At 41.3% G+C, this 18,072-nt stretch overlaps 1 protein-coding gene across 1 annotated transcript in view; it reads left to right on the top strand.

The window, feature by feature from the left end:
• LOC139305797 (pyruvate carboxylase, mitochondrial-like) overlaps positions 1 to 18,072 on the top strand; it is a 258,603-nt gene that overhangs the window by 196,078 nt on the left and 44,453 nt on the right. Inside the window, exons 13-15 of the mRNA XM_070929746.1 lie at positions 9,304 to 9,448; positions 10,590 to 10,679; positions 16,622 to 16,843. Of these exons, the coding sequence (XP_070785847.1) occupies positions 9,304 to 9,448; positions 10,590 to 10,679; positions 16,622 to 16,843 (457 nt within the window). The remainder of the gene's footprint in view (positions 1 to 9,303; positions 9,449 to 10,589; positions 10,680 to 16,621; positions 16,844 to 18,072) is intronic.

Here is an 18,072-nt window from a genome sequence, read left to right as displayed (position 1 = left end):
TCCTGCATTAAAAACACTTTCAAAAACTTTAATCTATAGCAGCACGCTGTGAGTTTCTTCATTAGATGCACCGGTGACTCTTGTTGGCGAGTTAGCATTCATAGCACACGGATGCTGCTGAGCTGGTGGTAGAGAAGATATTAAACTACACATCAACCCTAAAACAAAAATGATATCTCACTTTTGACAGGTCAACAAGTATCCATTGACATGAGTAACAGTCTACCAAAAGGACTGCCATTAGAACGTGCTATCATCATAACCCACTGCCTGAAGCTCATCTGCTGACAATAATCTGAAATGGTGGACTAAAGTGATTCAGCATGTATATCCAAATTAAATTCATCATACTGCCAAGTGTTTGGAGCCTGAAAAGTGCTCCCCTCCCTGTTAAAAGGTAATCTATATAGCAGACCTTCTGTTTTTGATATAGAATACGATCAAATATAACGTTTATTAATCCATTAGGAAATTCTTGTGCCAGAGATTGCTCAATAATTACAGTAACGTAAGACTTAAGAATAAAAAACAATAGAGAAATAAATGCAAAGTATATAAATGCTAACACCAGGAGTGCCTAATACAATAACAATAACAGTAAGGTAAATTAGTAAATGAAATAAACTAAGAAAAGTAATATGAGCCTATTAAGAGCAATAAAAAGAATAGAACTGGATGCGCGGGCCTGGGACTCCAGAACTTTGTTTTACTGTTTTTTCTTACTATATCAGTTTATACTATAATTTTAGACCAAATAGGCTCCAGTTCTACTTCTGGTGTGTGTCCATGTGATAGGGGTAGTAATAGGGTTTATTGAGCTGGGATCCCAGAGTGAAACTATGAATTCCTAATGCTTTCCTCAGGCTCTAAGAGGTTGAAGATCCCCTGCTGCTTTATGCTATCTCAAAACCCTCTAGAGGAGCACCAGCTCAGTGGTTTGTATTTTTAGGGGGGGGTTTATGGATTTTCACAAAGAAAAACAAAACAACAACAACGATGGAGGATATGTTGCTGCATTGTAGAAATAAGGTGTCTATGTATTTAAAAAGTTAAATCACATATGGTCTCAGTACTGACGTGTCATGCATAAAACATGAATTCTGAATTCCTTGCCCTTTTTGCAACACACTAAGAGCGAGATGATCATTCACAAGTTCAAGTATAATTAACACACAAGACCAAACACCTGCTAACAGAGTCTGAGACGACACACTCTGTGGGTTTGGAGTACATCACAAGCCGTTTAATGCGTCACAGTCCTACTGCTTAAGGATTCCCAAAATACCACTAAGTAGCTATCTGTTTTAATAAGCCTGCGTCTCGGGGTCCCTGAAAGAGTTTGAGAGGACCTCCTTTTTTGTAGCGAGTTCAGCAGCCCATTTGTTGATAGCAGATGAATCTGAGTCAAGGAAAACACGTCACATAGTAGTTATGCCTCCTGGTGAATTTATCTCCCCTGTCGGTAAAGCAAGTGGTCTTGCACCGTTGTTTTAAGAATATTTAATTATCAATTATTATTCAATGTGTTACTTCTCATCATCTCATCTTCTGTCCAGCTTTTAATTTCCCAGCATTACTTTTAGCAGTGCCAGGACAATAGTTAACTTTAGCCACCCCTGTATATCGACTGAGATTGACACGTAAGTGGTTAGAACTATAGTTGTATTTCACAGCACTTGAGGAAAAACTGTCAGTCCCTTTTTAACTCAAAACACAACATATTTTGTAGCTGCAAAACATTTGCTTTTAGACTGCTGTTAGTGGAGAAAATGACAAGTCAGTTATTGCTTTACAGTAAATGTGCCTCTTTGTAAGGTGTTGAATACGGGGTAAAGTGGTGAGTGTAGAGAAAAGCCTTTGCTCTTTGGGAGCAACCGACTCCAAAAAGTATTTACTGTTTATGCTTTATGGCCTCAAATGTTGTCTTCCTATTGAACACTGTAGTCATGCTAGAGATATCTAGTGCAATGGCTGTTGCATTTCCCCAGTGACATCCTTTCCCTGGGATCTCTGGCAAGTTCAGCACCATGGCCAGTGTCCCAGTCAGCCCCAGAGAGGCAATTTAAACACATTAAGAATGCCCTCCTGTTACAGAGTTTAAATGTCTGACATATCTCAAAGCTTAAAGATGGCTTTTCCTTCCTCCTCTTGTTTCTTTCCATAGCTTGAAGTGTTTCAGAAAAGAGATCATAGCTTTTACATCAACATGTACTGTGTCTCATGAAACACAGATGCATGCAGACACACGCACGCAAACCTGTCATCCTAGAAAGAGATAGCCCGCGTCAATGTATTTATTCATATTTCAGCAGATTTCTTCATCCCCTATGAGCCTATTTACAGTGGAAATATTTCTGGGCACAGCTCCCCTGATGAACTGCAAGGTGAAAATTGCTCTGCCGTGGAGCAGTGATAGGAGTTATTACTGGAAAGATCACCAATCAGATTTTTTATTTCACTGAGGAAAAAGCCCCGTGGCAAATGTCAAACACGGATTCCAGTTTTAATTTTTCGGCACAGCCATGAAATAGTCATGCTTGAATCTATATCTATGTAATGGGGCTGTTTGTAAGACAGGGGTGAGCAGAGTGCTAGAGAAACTAAGCATTCAGAGTTGCTTTTCTTTTGGCTGTAAAGGCCACTGGAACTGGATGAAGATGGTTGTCATGGTGAATAGTCGGTTGCTTTGAGGAAAAGAAATAAAAAAATTAGAGAACAGAGAAACTGAGCAAAGAATTAAAGCATGACCTTGGAGTTGAAGGAGAGGAAATGGAAAAGAAGCACCCAGGTGAGGTGTGTGGTCACAGCTGTTTTTCACATGAATCTGATCATCAGTGCCGTCGCCTTGAACCTGCTCATCCACTCTTGAACTTCTCCTTCATCTACATTTGAGGCACTGTGTGTTTTGTGTGGATTGCCTTAATGTCCTGAGAGTCTTCCATTGTAAATATTTGCTTGAGATTTGTATGAGTTTGTTTGCTGCTGCCTTTGGGTTCCTGTAAACAACAAGAGGGGTGTGTGTGTGTGTGTGTGTGTATGGGTGTGTGTTTATTTTGCGGTATGTCTTGTCTGCTTGAGTAAATATGTAGCTGATATGAGTGTGAGAGGTCCCCTACATGTCTCTGTGTGTGTGTGTGTGTGTGTACATTCACTCCTTGGGCTGTGTGTGTGTTGATCTTGTTTATGTGTCCGGGCCCGTGGTTAAGGCGTGACGGATGGGGATAGGGGAGACAGAGGAGGAGAGCAGGGAAAAGACGAATGACCTGACAGCTCCCCTATTCAACTCCTAATCACTGAGGGAGCGTGGAGGCTGTGTGTGACAGAGAGAGGCAGTGTTTGTGTTTGAGATCAGGTGTGTGTGTGTGTGTGTTATGCATTTGTGTGTAATGCTCTGAGCACGGTTTGAAATTGTTCAAAATCCAGACTCAAAATCTGCACCTGAACAGTCTCCGATAGTTTGTTTTTGTATCGCGTTTTGTATAAAGCTGCTCTCTTTGCCTCTAGAAATGAACAAAATTAAACTGGCAAGAGTCTGTGTGAGAGAGAGAGAGAGAGAGAGAGAGAAGGGAAAAGATTTGGCAGGTGCTGATCACTTGGAAAGGCTAAGCAACATGATCTATTCAGATTTAAGTGGCGTCAGTCCAGATGCTTTTTGATGAGGTGGGTCTATAGTCTGCATCTGAAGATGGTAAAAGACGCTGAGGACCTGATCTCTACATGAACATAACAGGACAGCCTCGTTTACAAGGGGACCTTTGGGTGACGGTGGATCCAGGTGAGCTGTAGATCAGTGACACCCTGCCAACACAGGATATCGCCAAGCATCTTCTTGGCGAGCATCAAGATTTGAAACCCAATGTGAGCCAGTACAAGGAGCCAGTGGAGGGAGTGCACTTCTCTATGGTGTGTCACTTAACAGCATTAATAACAGGTCTGTGCTACCACTGAATGCAAAGCAGCGTGTATCAAAACGAGGAGGCAGTTTGTCCGCAGGTGACAGCAGCAACATGAGGAACCAAGATGGCACTTGTGCTGCATGCAGCTAACAACCTATCTCCTCCTCCTTCCAACCAGCCACACTTGTTCCTGTTCCACCTGTTTGTCTTGTCACCTGAAAGATCTCCACTTTGCAATGCTGATGGCCTGATCTGTTTGGTGTTTGGGTGGGCTGCCAGTATACTGTTTTCCTCTTTCCTACTTTTAAGTTGGGGTGGTAGGTTACTCATTTTATTGGCTCTCAAGTTAACTTTGTTTTGTTTATGTTGACCTGAGCCAATCCAAGTTCCATCTATTTTATCATATTTACGTAAACATATCAGTCGTTACATTACATCTAAAACAGTTTTATTCCTGTTCTTGCATTAATGCCAGCCACACTGAATACAAATTAATAGATGGCTCTGTAATCCATGACAGCCTGTGCTGAAGGTCTTTCTTTATTCTGGTGACTCTCTTTACAGCCATCTGAACGCAGCAGGTATCTGGTCCATCTGCAGTCTCTAATGCGGTGATATTGAGCCACAATTACATACAACAGATCCACTGGTTAAATTTTTTTTTAATACTTAATGATTCTACAGTTTGTACTGTAAACCAACAGGCGTGTTGGAGACTGACACATTGAACACAGTTCCATGAAAAATCTGGTGTCTATCCAAAACGACAGGTAACCAGAGCAACGACTGCATGTCATCTTTTTAACGAGTCTGGCCAAAGCTGCACTATTTTAATTACAATACAGGTAGACGTGTGGCTGTGAGGAGCACCATGATGTGATAGAGATTATTTCTGGGAACATATTTAACTTATTTGTGGATCATTACTAGGATCACGTTTATGCTCCCAGATTGTGAGCAATCATTTTTGCATTGAAAGCAGTCAGATCTATCTATATAAAATATGATTTCAGAAATAAAGTCATACAACATGAAAAAAAATAGACCACATTTTAAAACTCATTGCATAGATGGCACTGCGGTGGTTTGTATGGATCAGTTTGATGAGAAATAAAATCACACACTATTACGCACGGGAAAACGTGGTGAATTCAATTTTAAAAGTCACCATCTGCTGCATCATCGCTGGGGAGGGCGCACTAGACTGCGATCCGCGCCGCTCCGCAGGGTTCTGTCTTTTCTATCACCCCGAGTTCAGCTTTTACGTCACATTGGAAGAGAGCTATGGCCCCAATGAAATTGAGGATGTATGGGAAGATGGAGGTCTCACTTTTTTCCTCCTCTACCTCAGGCTGTTGTCCTTACAGTAATTCGGTGCACATGGTTGCAGGAGTAAATGGGATTGCACACCAGAAAGTGTTGGAGTCCAGATTAGTGTCAGTAAAGAGACTGAATTGACTTCAGGCTTGAATATGAAATATAACTGGTTTATATTAGTGCTCTCAAAGCAAACATGTGTGTGCTTTGAAATATTATTTCGTCTCTTGATCAGGAAAAACATGGAAGGCGTAAACGCACACATTACAGTCAGAATTTGATCAGATCTGTAAACCACCTTCACATTATAATTGATTTTCAGTCAGGTGTAAACACAATGCCTTCTGTCTTTACTTGTGTGTGAGAGAGAGAGAGCAGCTCCAAACATGACTCGCCTTTTCATTTCCCTGCTACTAAATTTCATATACACAGACAAATTAGGAGCAGTCTGGACAGTAACACCTGTTTGTTTGTTTTTGTTGCCATCGCCCACCTACTCGCCTGATTTGTGTAGTGAAAAATGGCATCCAATCCCCGTGCAGACAGATTGTAGACAACGAGAATACATAAAATAGCAGGAGATATGCCCCCCCCCCAAACACACACACACACACACACACACAATATCCAGACTGCATTTTACTGTCAGGTGTAAATTCTGTCTATATTAACAACCCTTGGATGTCGGATGATAACTTTGGCACTCCTTCTAAAGCAAACAATGTTCGCATTTCAGCACATTGCGAATGAGTTGTCTTTTTGCTGAGATTAAAGAACTTTTAGCTTCCTGAAGCCAGCAGACGCCCTGCAACCAGAGGCAAAGTGCTTTAAGTTGGTGCTGTGTTGAGCTGACTTGTGTTTGCAGTTGAGCCAACAGCCCGGGACATCAATACTTGCCTCACTGTGTTGCTTTGGCAGTCACCAGTAGAGCTGATTGCAACAAGAGCGATAACGACCGGCTGTGAGCAGAGTAGCAATAAAACAGACTTTTCCGGTGATAAACAGAACGCTGAGAGAATAATAGTGGGGAAACGTCAGAACTCGTCATTTTTTTGGTGGTAAAAAAGTACAGGTGATTGCTGTGGCACCAAAATGAGGCACTGACTTGTGATACTGAGCCTTGTGTGTGAGTTAAATTGTTCATAGAGAGCGTGGGTGTATGTAAACGAGAGCCTGTGCGAGCACTAATCCACATTTAGACATGTTTACTTTCCCACTAAAGCTAGTACAGTACTCCGAGGTTTGTGTGTGTGATTGTGTTCGCAATCTGAAAAGCATTTGGGAGCAGGAGCCACAATCATCACCGGCAAGAAAGTGTGTGTGTTTTGCATGCTGTGTGCATAGCTCTGAGAGCTGTAGCCAAGCGGTTGTTACAGGGCATCCATATCAGGGAAGGGCCTCTGTTGAGTATTTGTGTGTGTGTGTGTGTGTGTGTGTGTGTGTGATATCACAGAGAACAGGATGAAGAGTGAGAGAAAAACGTAGAAAAAATATTGAGCGACGGAAAGGGAGAAAGGTGCATGTGTGTGGGCCTATTCAGAGTGTGTGTTTCACATCATTAGGGGAAACGAGGAGTGAAGGGACTGTGTGTGTGTGTGTGTGTGTGTGTGTGTGTGTGTGTGTGTGTGTGGTAGCCACAGGCATACAGAGCAGCTTGATAATGAACACATTGATCTGGTACAGCAGAGAGGAAAAGGACAAACCTCCATGTATTAATGGCATCTATCTTCCCTCCATTATTTTTGAGTCTTTCATTAATAGCGGCTGTTTGTGTCATTTGTCTCTCATTCCCTGTCTCTGCCTCCCCACGTTTTTATTTTATTCATAGCTTTTGATTGCCTTTTCCCCCTTATGTTCACTTACTACGTTTGTTTACAGATATGAATTATAAATGAAGATGACTTCAAACTGAAAAAATGAGGGAAAATTCCAAACTTGCAAACAAAGCAGGTGAAATGTCAAAATGCCCCAAGGCACAATAAAAAAAAAACTTACAAAGAAGCACATTTTTTCCTCATTTATTTTTACATTTTAAGGTAACAGCACCTCTAAGCTTACTGTGCTAAGCTAAGCTAATCGGCTGCTGGCTGTAGCTTCATATTTACCATACAGATATGGTAGTTGTATGAATCCTCTCATCTGCCTCTACAGTTTAGTTCACAAAATGATTCTGTCCACTGCTTGATAAAATAAGATAAGAAACAAGACAACTTGTTTGAGTTGTTAGCATGGTATTAAGTGGCATGTGCATGTGACGAAGCAGCATACATTTTGATACAGTTATGTTGGCAGATACTATGAATAGTAGAAAATAAGCTGTCCACAGGTTTCTGAAGCCATATTGCAGTTATGACATTCGTCAGAAATCCCTTTCTGTTTTGGTCCACAGCTTGTAGCCCAAGGCTTGGCAGTGCAGCACAGCTATGTGAATCCCTCAGCTCTCTTCTCTTTCTCCTCTCCAGCTCTCCTCCCGGTAGCAGGAGGCTGAGAATACAGTGTCATTTTGTGTGCGTTTGCCCGTGTGGCTCAGAAAATGAAATCCTCTCTCCTTGCCGGGAATGCCTGGAAAGACGTACACCGTTTTGCCTCTCAATTTGAAATCCTCAATATTAATGGTGCTTTATTGGTTGTAAGCATTGACAAAGCAGACGTCTCTTTCTTCTGCTGTAACTCCCTCTCTTTTCTTCAGCTGAAATGTAAACTTCTCATTCTGGCTCTATTGGCATGACCAACATGCTCTTTATTCGCCCGAGCACATTGATATCTCTAGATCTCCCCCTCTCTCAGTGCTGGTAATGAGGTGTGTGTCTGTGTGGTTTGTTTATTGCTCAACTCCCTTCTCCCAATTATCGGATTCCTGAGTGATTGTGCAGCAGCAATTATTTCAAGTCACTCCAGGTTTGACTGTCAGCTAAATGCTTCAATTGTGGTTATAAATTCTGTCCATGTGTGGATTATGATTGCATGTGCATATACGTGAAATGCATTTTATATCCTTACGCCTGTGTGTGTGTGTGTGTGTGTGTGTGTGACCGAGATCTATCTATGGACTACCTATATAGATGGCGAGGCGGATGTTACATTTCTGGGTTTAGAGTGAGCTGCTTTACAGCCAATACCCAGGAGGTCCTCTGGGACTCAGTTTCTCTCTTGGTTCTGAGCTCTGGTTGTGTGTTTCTGTGTGCATTTATAAATGAAAGGGATACTTGGATGCTGGGTCATGAGTGGCAGAGGTTTTCTTTTTTTTAAGTCTCCATCATTTTGGGTTGTATGTAAAAACAAGTTTAGCAAACTGAGAAATGATCTTTGCACACTAACCCCTAACCCTAACCCTCCCTTGGGGACATTAAACAGTGATAAACACATCTAAAGCCACTCCAAGAATATATTAACATATGACAAACCCTCCAACTAACACTCCCTCTCTCCCCATTTTTGCTTTTCTTTTCATTAATCTCCCTCTCTCTTCCTTTTCCTGTTCCTCTTTCACGGGCTTACAAGAGTGAAAAAAATCAGCAACAAATCAAGTAATGAAATTAACTCCAACAATTACATCTCTTTCCTCTCTCTTCTCTCCCATTCTCTCCTCCTCTTTGTTCGTTTAGAGAGCTTAATTGGCGTGATAATACTTTGAGGCAAACAAACAAACAACAAAATAGAAATGGAATGTAATTACTTTCAACAGCTGACTTTCCCCCTCTGCCCCGCGTGTGTGTTTGTCTATTGAAGCTGAGATTGTGCAGTGTTTGGCGCACTGCTATTTGAATGTGGTTTTCGGTGATGCCACTATTTGTGTGTTTACCAATGTGTAGGTAAGCTTTGTGAGCACTCTCACAAATGTCAGTTTAACACTGAGCTCTTAGAGATGTTTTTCCTCTAAAGAACTGCTTCCTTTTGTTCCAAGTAATTTGCCGAATGGGACTGAGTGATTGCAGTCTCAGCTCTCTTGCTTCCCTGTACTGTATATTTTGTTACATTTACCTCAGTTTGAGAGGTGTTTTTACAAACCCTTTAAGTTAAATGTTTGTGAAAGAAGGCGACAAATTAAAAGTCTCCCCCTCTGCTTATCCATCTGTCTGTCCATCTGTAGACCAACATCCCGTTCCTCCAGAATGTTCTGTCCAACCACCAGTTCCTCCATTCCACCGTGGACACCCAGTTCATCGACGAGAACCAGGAACTCTTCAACCTCAAACCCACTCAGAACCGGGCCCAGAAACTACTACACTACCTGGGTCAGTGTGCAGACGGCATACACAGACACTCAACAGAGAAATGGAAATTACAAATCAATTTAATGATGTACATGATAGTCACTAAGTAATTAATATTTTCTAAGCTAATCGGCCACATCACTGTTCAAATGCAGTGACATCACATCAGCGTTTCTGACGACATTCAAACTGTTACATTACATTCAGTACAAAACTAGGCCTGTATACAGTGAGCAGTGATTATAAGGTCGGTAGCTCACCTAACGGCTATAATTTCATGATTGTTTCTGTGGCTTTCACAGGCTTTCAGTGAGCGTTTAACCAGGAAGTAACACACTGTATGTAACAGCTGAGCTGACCATGGTGATTTCAGTGAGGGGAAGAAACTGGTTTGTCAGTACACAATTGTGAAATTCTGGCTTTGGTGGGAAAAAGAAAGAGAGGGCAAACAGGACCTATACAGCATATAATTAATGCAATAATAATCTTTACACAAAATGTGTTTTGAGATATAGTTAGGTGAGAAATACCTATGAGGGAAAAAAGTGCTGAGCTGGTTTGCATATGACTCCAAATTCAAACCAGTGGTGTATAACCTAAGGTTCAAACTATGGACAGAAATAGGTTTCACTGCTCTATGGTATCTACCATACTCAAAGATGGAAAACGTATTAGCTTTGAAGACCTAAAGGAGAAATATGGGTCTGGGGAATCAAGATTTCTTGATATACTTACACTTAAGGGACTATTTTATCAAATAGGTGAGCACCGAGCTACACATAGATATGAGTGGTATGATTAAAATTACTGTGGATCTACAGTATAAGCGGGGGTGGACCTTGGGTTATCGCAAACTTCTACCGAGCCTTAGAGGAAAGCAGAGGAGGCTCAACGCTATAGATAAAAAACAAACATAATAATGATTCACTTCATTCAGTTCAGCTGGAGGATTGGCAAAGATTTGTTGGTACACATACTGAATACACGTTCTTACTCGCACAGTAGGACACAAAGGAGGAAACCCCTGCTATATATAATCCTTTCTAGCCTTAACCTTCTGTTTTATCGCCCTCATTGATTTTTTTTTTCTTTTCTTTATTGTCTTTACAGGATGTTAGATATGCCACTGACTTGTGTTCTCTATTTTTATACTCATATCCAGGTCATGTGATGGTAAATGGACCAACCACACCCATCCCAGTCAAGGCTAAGCCTTCCTCCACAGACCCTGTCATCCCCCCTGTCACCATGGGTATGTCAATCAAATGCAATTCAGCTAATCACAGTGCATAGTCTCTTAAGTCACCTTTTTCATTTAACAATCAAAATAAGATTGTTTCAGCAATGAAATAATTGAAAAGTGTTTTCACAGGGTAGTTCTGTGTGTGGGGCAATGTGTCATCCAGATCCAGGACCTATAATTGAATTAGAGTTAATTATATTAAACCTATAAAAAAAAGTGTTGTGTCACTCATTGGTTTCCATAATAATGTCACAATGCATCATCCTTATTGCATTTTGACTAATTTAGCAAGGCACTGCCACTGCAAGGGGTTAGGGGTTTCATTTCCACTGGGGCACCCATGCTAAAAATGTAAACACTTGTGGATCTGTAGGGCACTTTGGATAAAAGCACCCACCGAATGACAAATGGGCTGTCGAACAGTCTGATAGCTGTAGGCAGAAAGGCCTTCCTAAATGGCTCAGTTTAGCACTCGGGGAGGAAAAGGGTTTTGGCCCAGAGTGCTCTGCTGAGCTGTGAGTACAGCAGCGAGAGGGTGCAGTTCATTGTTTGTGAAGGCAGAAGTCCTCCGCTTCTCGCCCCGCTCTGCACCAGCACCCCCGGAGTCTCGCAGGAAAGGCCAACGGCCAAGCTGGGCTCTTTTGATGAGCTTGTTGAGCCACTTAGAGTCACTGGACTCGAGCTGTGTTTTTTTTCCACCCACGCTAACTATAGTGTCTTAGTGAATTTGTAAAGGTTAAACTAAGGCTGGAATATGGATGGAATACTCATTTTAAAATAATGATTAGATGTGCTCAGTTTTACTATTAAATATGTTTTTAAAAAAGGCATAAAAATATCTAGAAAAATGGGCTTATTCATTGGTGTTGCAGCTTGTGGTCATTTTGCAATGATGTACTTTTTGTCCTTTCCCACTGCACTCACAGGTTTATTTTTGTTCAGGGTGCAAACTGGCATGAATTTATGCAGCTGCTCTTTTTGACAGCAACAAAATAGTCAACTGTATCAATCTGACATGTTTATCAGCACCCTGTTCTGCCTCGGCACATACCCCAGCGTGCCCCGTAAACACGAATTTATCACAAAATAATGTGAATAATATGAATCATAATCAGGCATAACTAATCAAATCTGACATCTAAAAACCATGCACAGTGGAACGGAGTGGAGTAGAATAGATAGACAGAATAATCTAAGGCGTTTGTGTACGTCTGCATGTGAGTGAGTGTGTTTCTCCGTGCTTACCCACCGCTTCTCTACTTATGCAAATGTTGTGTTGAAAGCTATCATAGCTTGCCCCTCTTATCGTAGGAAAGCAAACACAGACACGCATGTACACCTGAAGATCACACACTTGTGCAGCATTGTACTGCACTACTCTATAGGCAGACACCCTTTATGTACATGCCCCCACTTACCTACTGTAATCGGCTGATGAGGTAGTTGTATGCAGCACAGGCACGCACAGAGGCATACCTAAAGCCTAGTAATGAGATTTGTAATGTGCTTATATCCTTTCTTTCATTCAACGGAGGGATTGAAAGAAGAGAGGGATTAGGCCTGTATTATCACACTCTGTGGAGGGAGGGACAGGGGCATGGAAGGAGAAAGGGGTTATGAAAGGAGAAGAGAGGGTTTGGGCAGTGTATAATCCCTATATGTGGAGAAAATAGCCAGGTGGATATAGTAGCAGACAGGATATGGATAGACAAACTGATCAAGATAGATATTTGGGTAAGGGGGGGGGGGGGGTATTACTGTGTACCACCCACAGAAAAGAGATCAGAATGACGTTGTCATATCTCAAAACATCACATCGTTCCCTCCTCGCTGAGGAGAAAAGGGAGGAAAAATATTCCTGAAAGGCGGGCCGAGGGTGTCCTGACAGAACCTGATAAGTACTCAAAGGCCATTATTTTCTAATTAGGATTTGTAGTGTAAAACGTTCCCTCGGATGGCTGATTGCTGGTGGTTCATCGATGGTGCAGAAGTACACCTTGTTCCAATTATTGTCTGGATTTATTTAATGGAGGACATCTAGAGGTTAATCACCAGATGCCTCTGAGCTAGCTTTAGGAAGAATGACTAATAAAAATGACAGACTACCTCCCTCCTCCCTGTTGTGTGCTGTATTTCCATTCTGATGAAGTGGAAGGGTAGTTTTTGGTACAATATGCAGAATCTTTGCACAAATGGACTTAATTTTCTGTTTATATTCTTCTTTCTCTCTCTGCCTGTTTAGTTTTTGATGCTTTCATTAGTCATCTTCAAACAGAAAGGGCTGTTTGTTTTTTGCCTCTTTATTTATTTTTGCTTTTGTTTAGGTCCAAAACTCATTTTCAGGTAGCTTTAAAAGGAGTCATAAAGAGTCTTAAATGTGGCTTTCTGAAACCTGAAGATACTTTGGATTTTTTATTCAGGTGTGTGTACAGCAAAGTAACTTTTTTTCTTCTTTGTTCTAAAAACATTCCTTTCAGTTGTTTGTTTTTATACCTCCCGTACAACTTTGTGGAGGAAACAAATTATTTTTGAACAGCACTGCCAGTCAAAAGGTTTTCAGCAGGCTGTATTTTAGCCTTTATGGTAAATAGCAAGCAATAAATGAATGCAAATTTAATGTAAATGCCTCGTTGCAGTATAAGAAAGGAATATCTTTATGTGAATTCTGAATTGTTATACCTGCAGCAGACAACAGGCAGTACATTTTTCTTACTAACACATCTACCTGTTTCTATCATGTACAGGCTTAATTGATCGACTGTTCCAGCAGACCTGACTTTAATAAAGCACTAATTTGCAGTCCCATCAGGATCTGCCAATTAAAAGGTTCCTAAACCCAAAGATACAAGACATTTAGCAGTCCTCTGAGGAGACAGGTGTCAGCTCAGGACAGCAACAAGGCAAGCTGTTACCAGTCGGAGTTTGTCTCCTACACATATTGCAAATAAAAAAGTACCTCTGAGCACTGTAGCTCGCTCCATCTAACCATATTAGCTGGTATTGTAGAGCTGGAGAAGAAGAACGGTAGTGTGAAGAGAGGACCAGACAGGTGAAGAATGTCAAGGGAAGAGGTATGAAATGACACCAGCCCGAGAGAAAGAGGAGTGAAATGAGTGCAAAGAAGCAGGGGAGTGGGAGCGAGGTATTTTCAATGCAAAGGAAAGTGTGTGTGTTTGTGTTTAAATGGGTCAATTGTTAAGCACAGCAACCACTTGGGACTTGTATGTCTTTACTACTTTTTGTTTCCGCCCTGTACGATACGACACACACAAATCCACTCGAACACTGACTACCTTTCTCTAGGAAACCATCACATGCACAGGCCATTGTTTAGTCATTATAGTCCCAGTACAGATGCCCTCATTTCCTCTCTATTGTGTTGCAGCATATGTGTCAAAGACGGCACGAGTGGTAGAAACATAGAAGGCAAGTTTGTAAGACAGCGCGAGTGTGAGAAATGGAAGGAGGGCTTTGAGTATAAATCATTTTTATCTGTGTGTAGGTGTATGTGGTGTGTTTCCAAGTCGGCCTTATTATACACAGATCTTGATAAGTTCAAAGTGTCTGTATCTATTTGCTACGCCAGTGTGATTTCACAGAGCTCATCTAGCCTATGTGTCTTTCAATGAGCTCATTTTGTGTGTCTGTGTTTGGTGTGTGTGGACAAATGTATCTATATCAGTGTGTGTGGAGTTCATGCTGGCCTTGGAGACAATTATAGCAGAGATCATTTGTTTTCAGGGATGGGGTACAACAATAAAAGGTTAAGAGTGAATATTCAACTATGCTGAGAGAGAGAAAGGGGGACAGTGTGTTGGAGGACAACTAAGCAGGCAGATAGTACCTCATTAACTAGTCTAATTGATTGATGATTGTACACACAGCAGCAAAAATAGATCCCAATTCCACTTCCAATATTGTAATGCCTCTGGTTGTGCTTGTGTTTAATTGCCAGGCATGGAGAGGAAAGAGTGATAAGCAAAGAGAGAAGGACTAGGATAGAGGGTTGGTAATAGCAGCTCCCATAGAGCAAAAGGTCTCCACAATGTTTAACTTGTTTGTTTTGAGGACAGTTTAGCTGTTGTAAGCTGGAAATGCCAGTATTTGTCTTGGGGATTCCACAGCAATCATTTTCATTCTTCCGTGTTGAGGCTTTTAGCCGCGAGGGTACGTTTTGATACTGTATATGACATTACAGTCGTCTAATGCCAACATGTCCAAGAGTCTTCAGCCTGGGTTCCTCAGGGACTGGATCCCCCAAGGTTCCTGAAACACTCTTAATGGATGTTGTCCCATGTGATTTACCTGTTTCTAGTCCATCTGTTAGCTTGTGTTACTCTTGTCTTATTTTTAGCCATGCTAAAAGCATGGCTCTATGGATGGCAATGCTGGTCCACCACTTTAGTCCAGAGTGAAATATCTCAACAACTATTGGATCGATTGCATGAAATTGTGTAAAGACATTCGTTTTCTCCAGAGGATGAATCCAAATTACTTTGGTGAAACCCTGACATTTCCTTTTAGCACCATCATGAGGTTCTCATTTGTGGTTTTGAGTGAAACATCTACTATTAGATGGATTGCCATAAAACTTTTCATCTTGCGCCACCATCAAGTCAAAGTTTTGCTTGTGCAATACTTTGGTGTATGACCAAATACCTGCAAAACTAATGACCTTCCCATCAATCTCAGATTTAGTTTGTTTTTAGTGTTAATTGGCAACTGTTAGCATGCTCAGATGCTGAACTAAGATGGTAACATGGTAAACATTATACTGGCTAAACATCAGCATGTTAGCATTGTCATTGTGATCATGTTAGCATGCTGAGGTTAGCATTTAGCTCAAAGCACCACTATACCTAAGTATAGCCTCACAGGACCACTAGCACGGCTGTAGACTCTTAGTCTTGTTTCTGGGATTTCAAGTCTGCTCCATATGCAGGCAGGGTTTTTGGAGAGTTTTAATACGAACATTTTATATGTAAATATACAGTATGAAACACATCAATATGTCAAAGAACATAGATTAAAAAGGCTAGAAATATATCATTTCAATATATAATCCATCTGGAGCTGCCTCTACACTTTTGAATACAGAATATAAATATAAGGCATACTAACATGTGCGACAACGCGACAGCTCTTTGATTGCTGAATTGAATTTTGGGACCTAAAAACAGGGTCACAGGCCATATAAGGATGAGAAATTAGAGATGCGTGAAAAGTGTAATAGCAGCCATCCTGAAACTGGTTTGCCTTCAGGTGGCAACCATACAGGACCAAGCTCAGTCACTTGGATCTCTTGTTTTAAACAGTAGCTGCTTACTTTATATAGAAAACCATGGCCATATGAGTCACTGTCAGCAGGATAAATCCATTTTCACAAATCGGTGGGTGGTGTGTCTAATAAGCCGGCGGCTGTGCTTATTCCTGTATTCTGTTATAGTTGATCTACTTGAGCTGAGGGCGATTGGATCAGCAATGAGAGGAGAAAGCTTCCTCCTCATTAACAGAAGTTATGACAAGCGCCGGACTTGTTAGCTGCACACCTTGAAAGAGAACACTGTGTACATAACATCAGTTTACCTGCTCGCCTGGCATCTTGTTAGGCTTGTGCAAATCATTCATTTTGCCAGACTCTTAAGCAGTGTCTAAAGTCAATACACCACTTAAGATTGGATAAATAAAGGCCTACTCACATATCCTGTCCACTTAAAAATATGAAACCCCCTTATTAGAACATGGCTGTAACTGCAGGTTTGCAGTTTATGAAAGCTACTTTGTTATTTTCTTCAAGTATCTGCACTATCTGGTTGAGTTTGTTTCTTCTAGCATCTGCTATATCACATATTTAACCACAAACCTATTTCCCCTTCATTAGCCCTCTGTATCATTCTCCACTTTAACTTTCTTCTTTTCCTCATCTTTCTCCCTCCCTCCTTCACTATCAGGCGACCCACCAGTAGGTTTCCGTGACGTGTTGCTGCGCGACGGCCCTGAGGGATTCGCTAAGGCTGTCCGTGCCCACCAAGGTCTGTTGCTAATGGATACTACCTTCAGGGATGCCCACCAGTCGCTCCTGGCAACTAGGGTTCGGACACATGACCTGAAGAAGATCTCGCCCTTCGTCAGCCACAACTTCAGCAACCTTTACAGCCTGGAGAACTGGGGAGGTGAGTTTCTGTGTGTTGAATGTATGACTTGACAATTTGGAATCACCATGAAATAGTCCCGCGTGTAAAACCCCAAATTATCGATTATACACTTTGGTGTTTGTACGGATTATAAAGATGAGCTACAATGTGTAAAATACAAAGCTTTTATAGGTGTTGGTCGGCAGAACTGGGCTAGCACTTTCCCCCTGCTTCCAGTCTTTATGCTAAGCTAACCATGCTCCAGCTTTATTTTTTAGTGTATAGACATGAAAGTGGTATTGATCTTACATATACACAACAAATTAAAGCAACACCACCATTTGGGACTCGGAAGATTCTAAATAACTGAGGAACCACTTATAATATGTGATCTAATATAAGCAGTCATGTAAGAATGGCGTGAATTTCTCTCTTGCGATGGCTATCGTGTTAATCAAACTCTTTGTGTTCTTCTCCACCATTTGAATTTGTCTGAACAGCCATGCCTGTACTTCCCATTCTCTTCCCACTCTTGCTCTCTCCGTGTTTCATTGATGACAGTGATTGTACCTCCTTTGTTTTCCTTGTTTGAGATGTGAAATTCATGTGCCATTGAAATCATATCTCATGCCTCCATCTCCTCCTCTCCCACAAGTCAGTTTTCAGCAAGTTTCCTCAATACACAATGATTGTACCTCATGCCTGCTCTTGAAGAAATAGAGAAAATTGTGCGTTATTGAAACTTCTTCGGGCACGGACAGTCAACTAGTGTCCCTGCATAATATGCAATTACTCTGAAATTGGCCAGAGAAGGAAAATACGTGCCTCATGTTTGAACAGTTGGCGACAAGACCAATTATCAACACTTCTTGATAATGGTCCTATGTGAAGTGCAATTGTTCTAAACTGGTTTCAAAGAGTAAATTCATTTTTCCCATTTCAACACTTAGGACGCACATTTGTGGAAGAGATATGCCCAGTGAATCTCTTGAGGTTGGAACATTCAATTTAATGCTCAATTATAGTAAACTACTCAGAGTGATTGTGCTTGTATTACTTGGAGTGCTTTGAGCAGATCGCAAGAACAAACATAAGAACTAAACAACAAAAGCCTGAAGTAAAAAGGGTTTCTGTTTCAGTGGCTGTGTTCATCCTTAGATGGTTGAACAAAGCAACCAAAAAAAATAAAAACACAGGAGAGAGACTCTCCAGTGAAACCTCTATGGTGCTTTTGGTACTTTTTCTGAGATTAAATTCCTCCAGGTAGC

The sequence above is a fragment of the Enoplosus armatus genome, chromosome 23 (genome assembly GCF_043641665.1).
Source record: "Enoplosus armatus isolate fEnoArm2 chromosome 23, fEnoArm2.hap1, whole genome shotgun sequence".
NCBI classification, from domain to species: Eukaryota; Metazoa; Chordata; class Actinopteri; order Centrarchiformes; family Enoplosidae; genus Enoplosus; species Enoplosus armatus.
The sequence above is the reverse complement of the archived record's forward strand: the minus strand, read 5'-3'. Positions and strand labels throughout refer to the sequence as shown.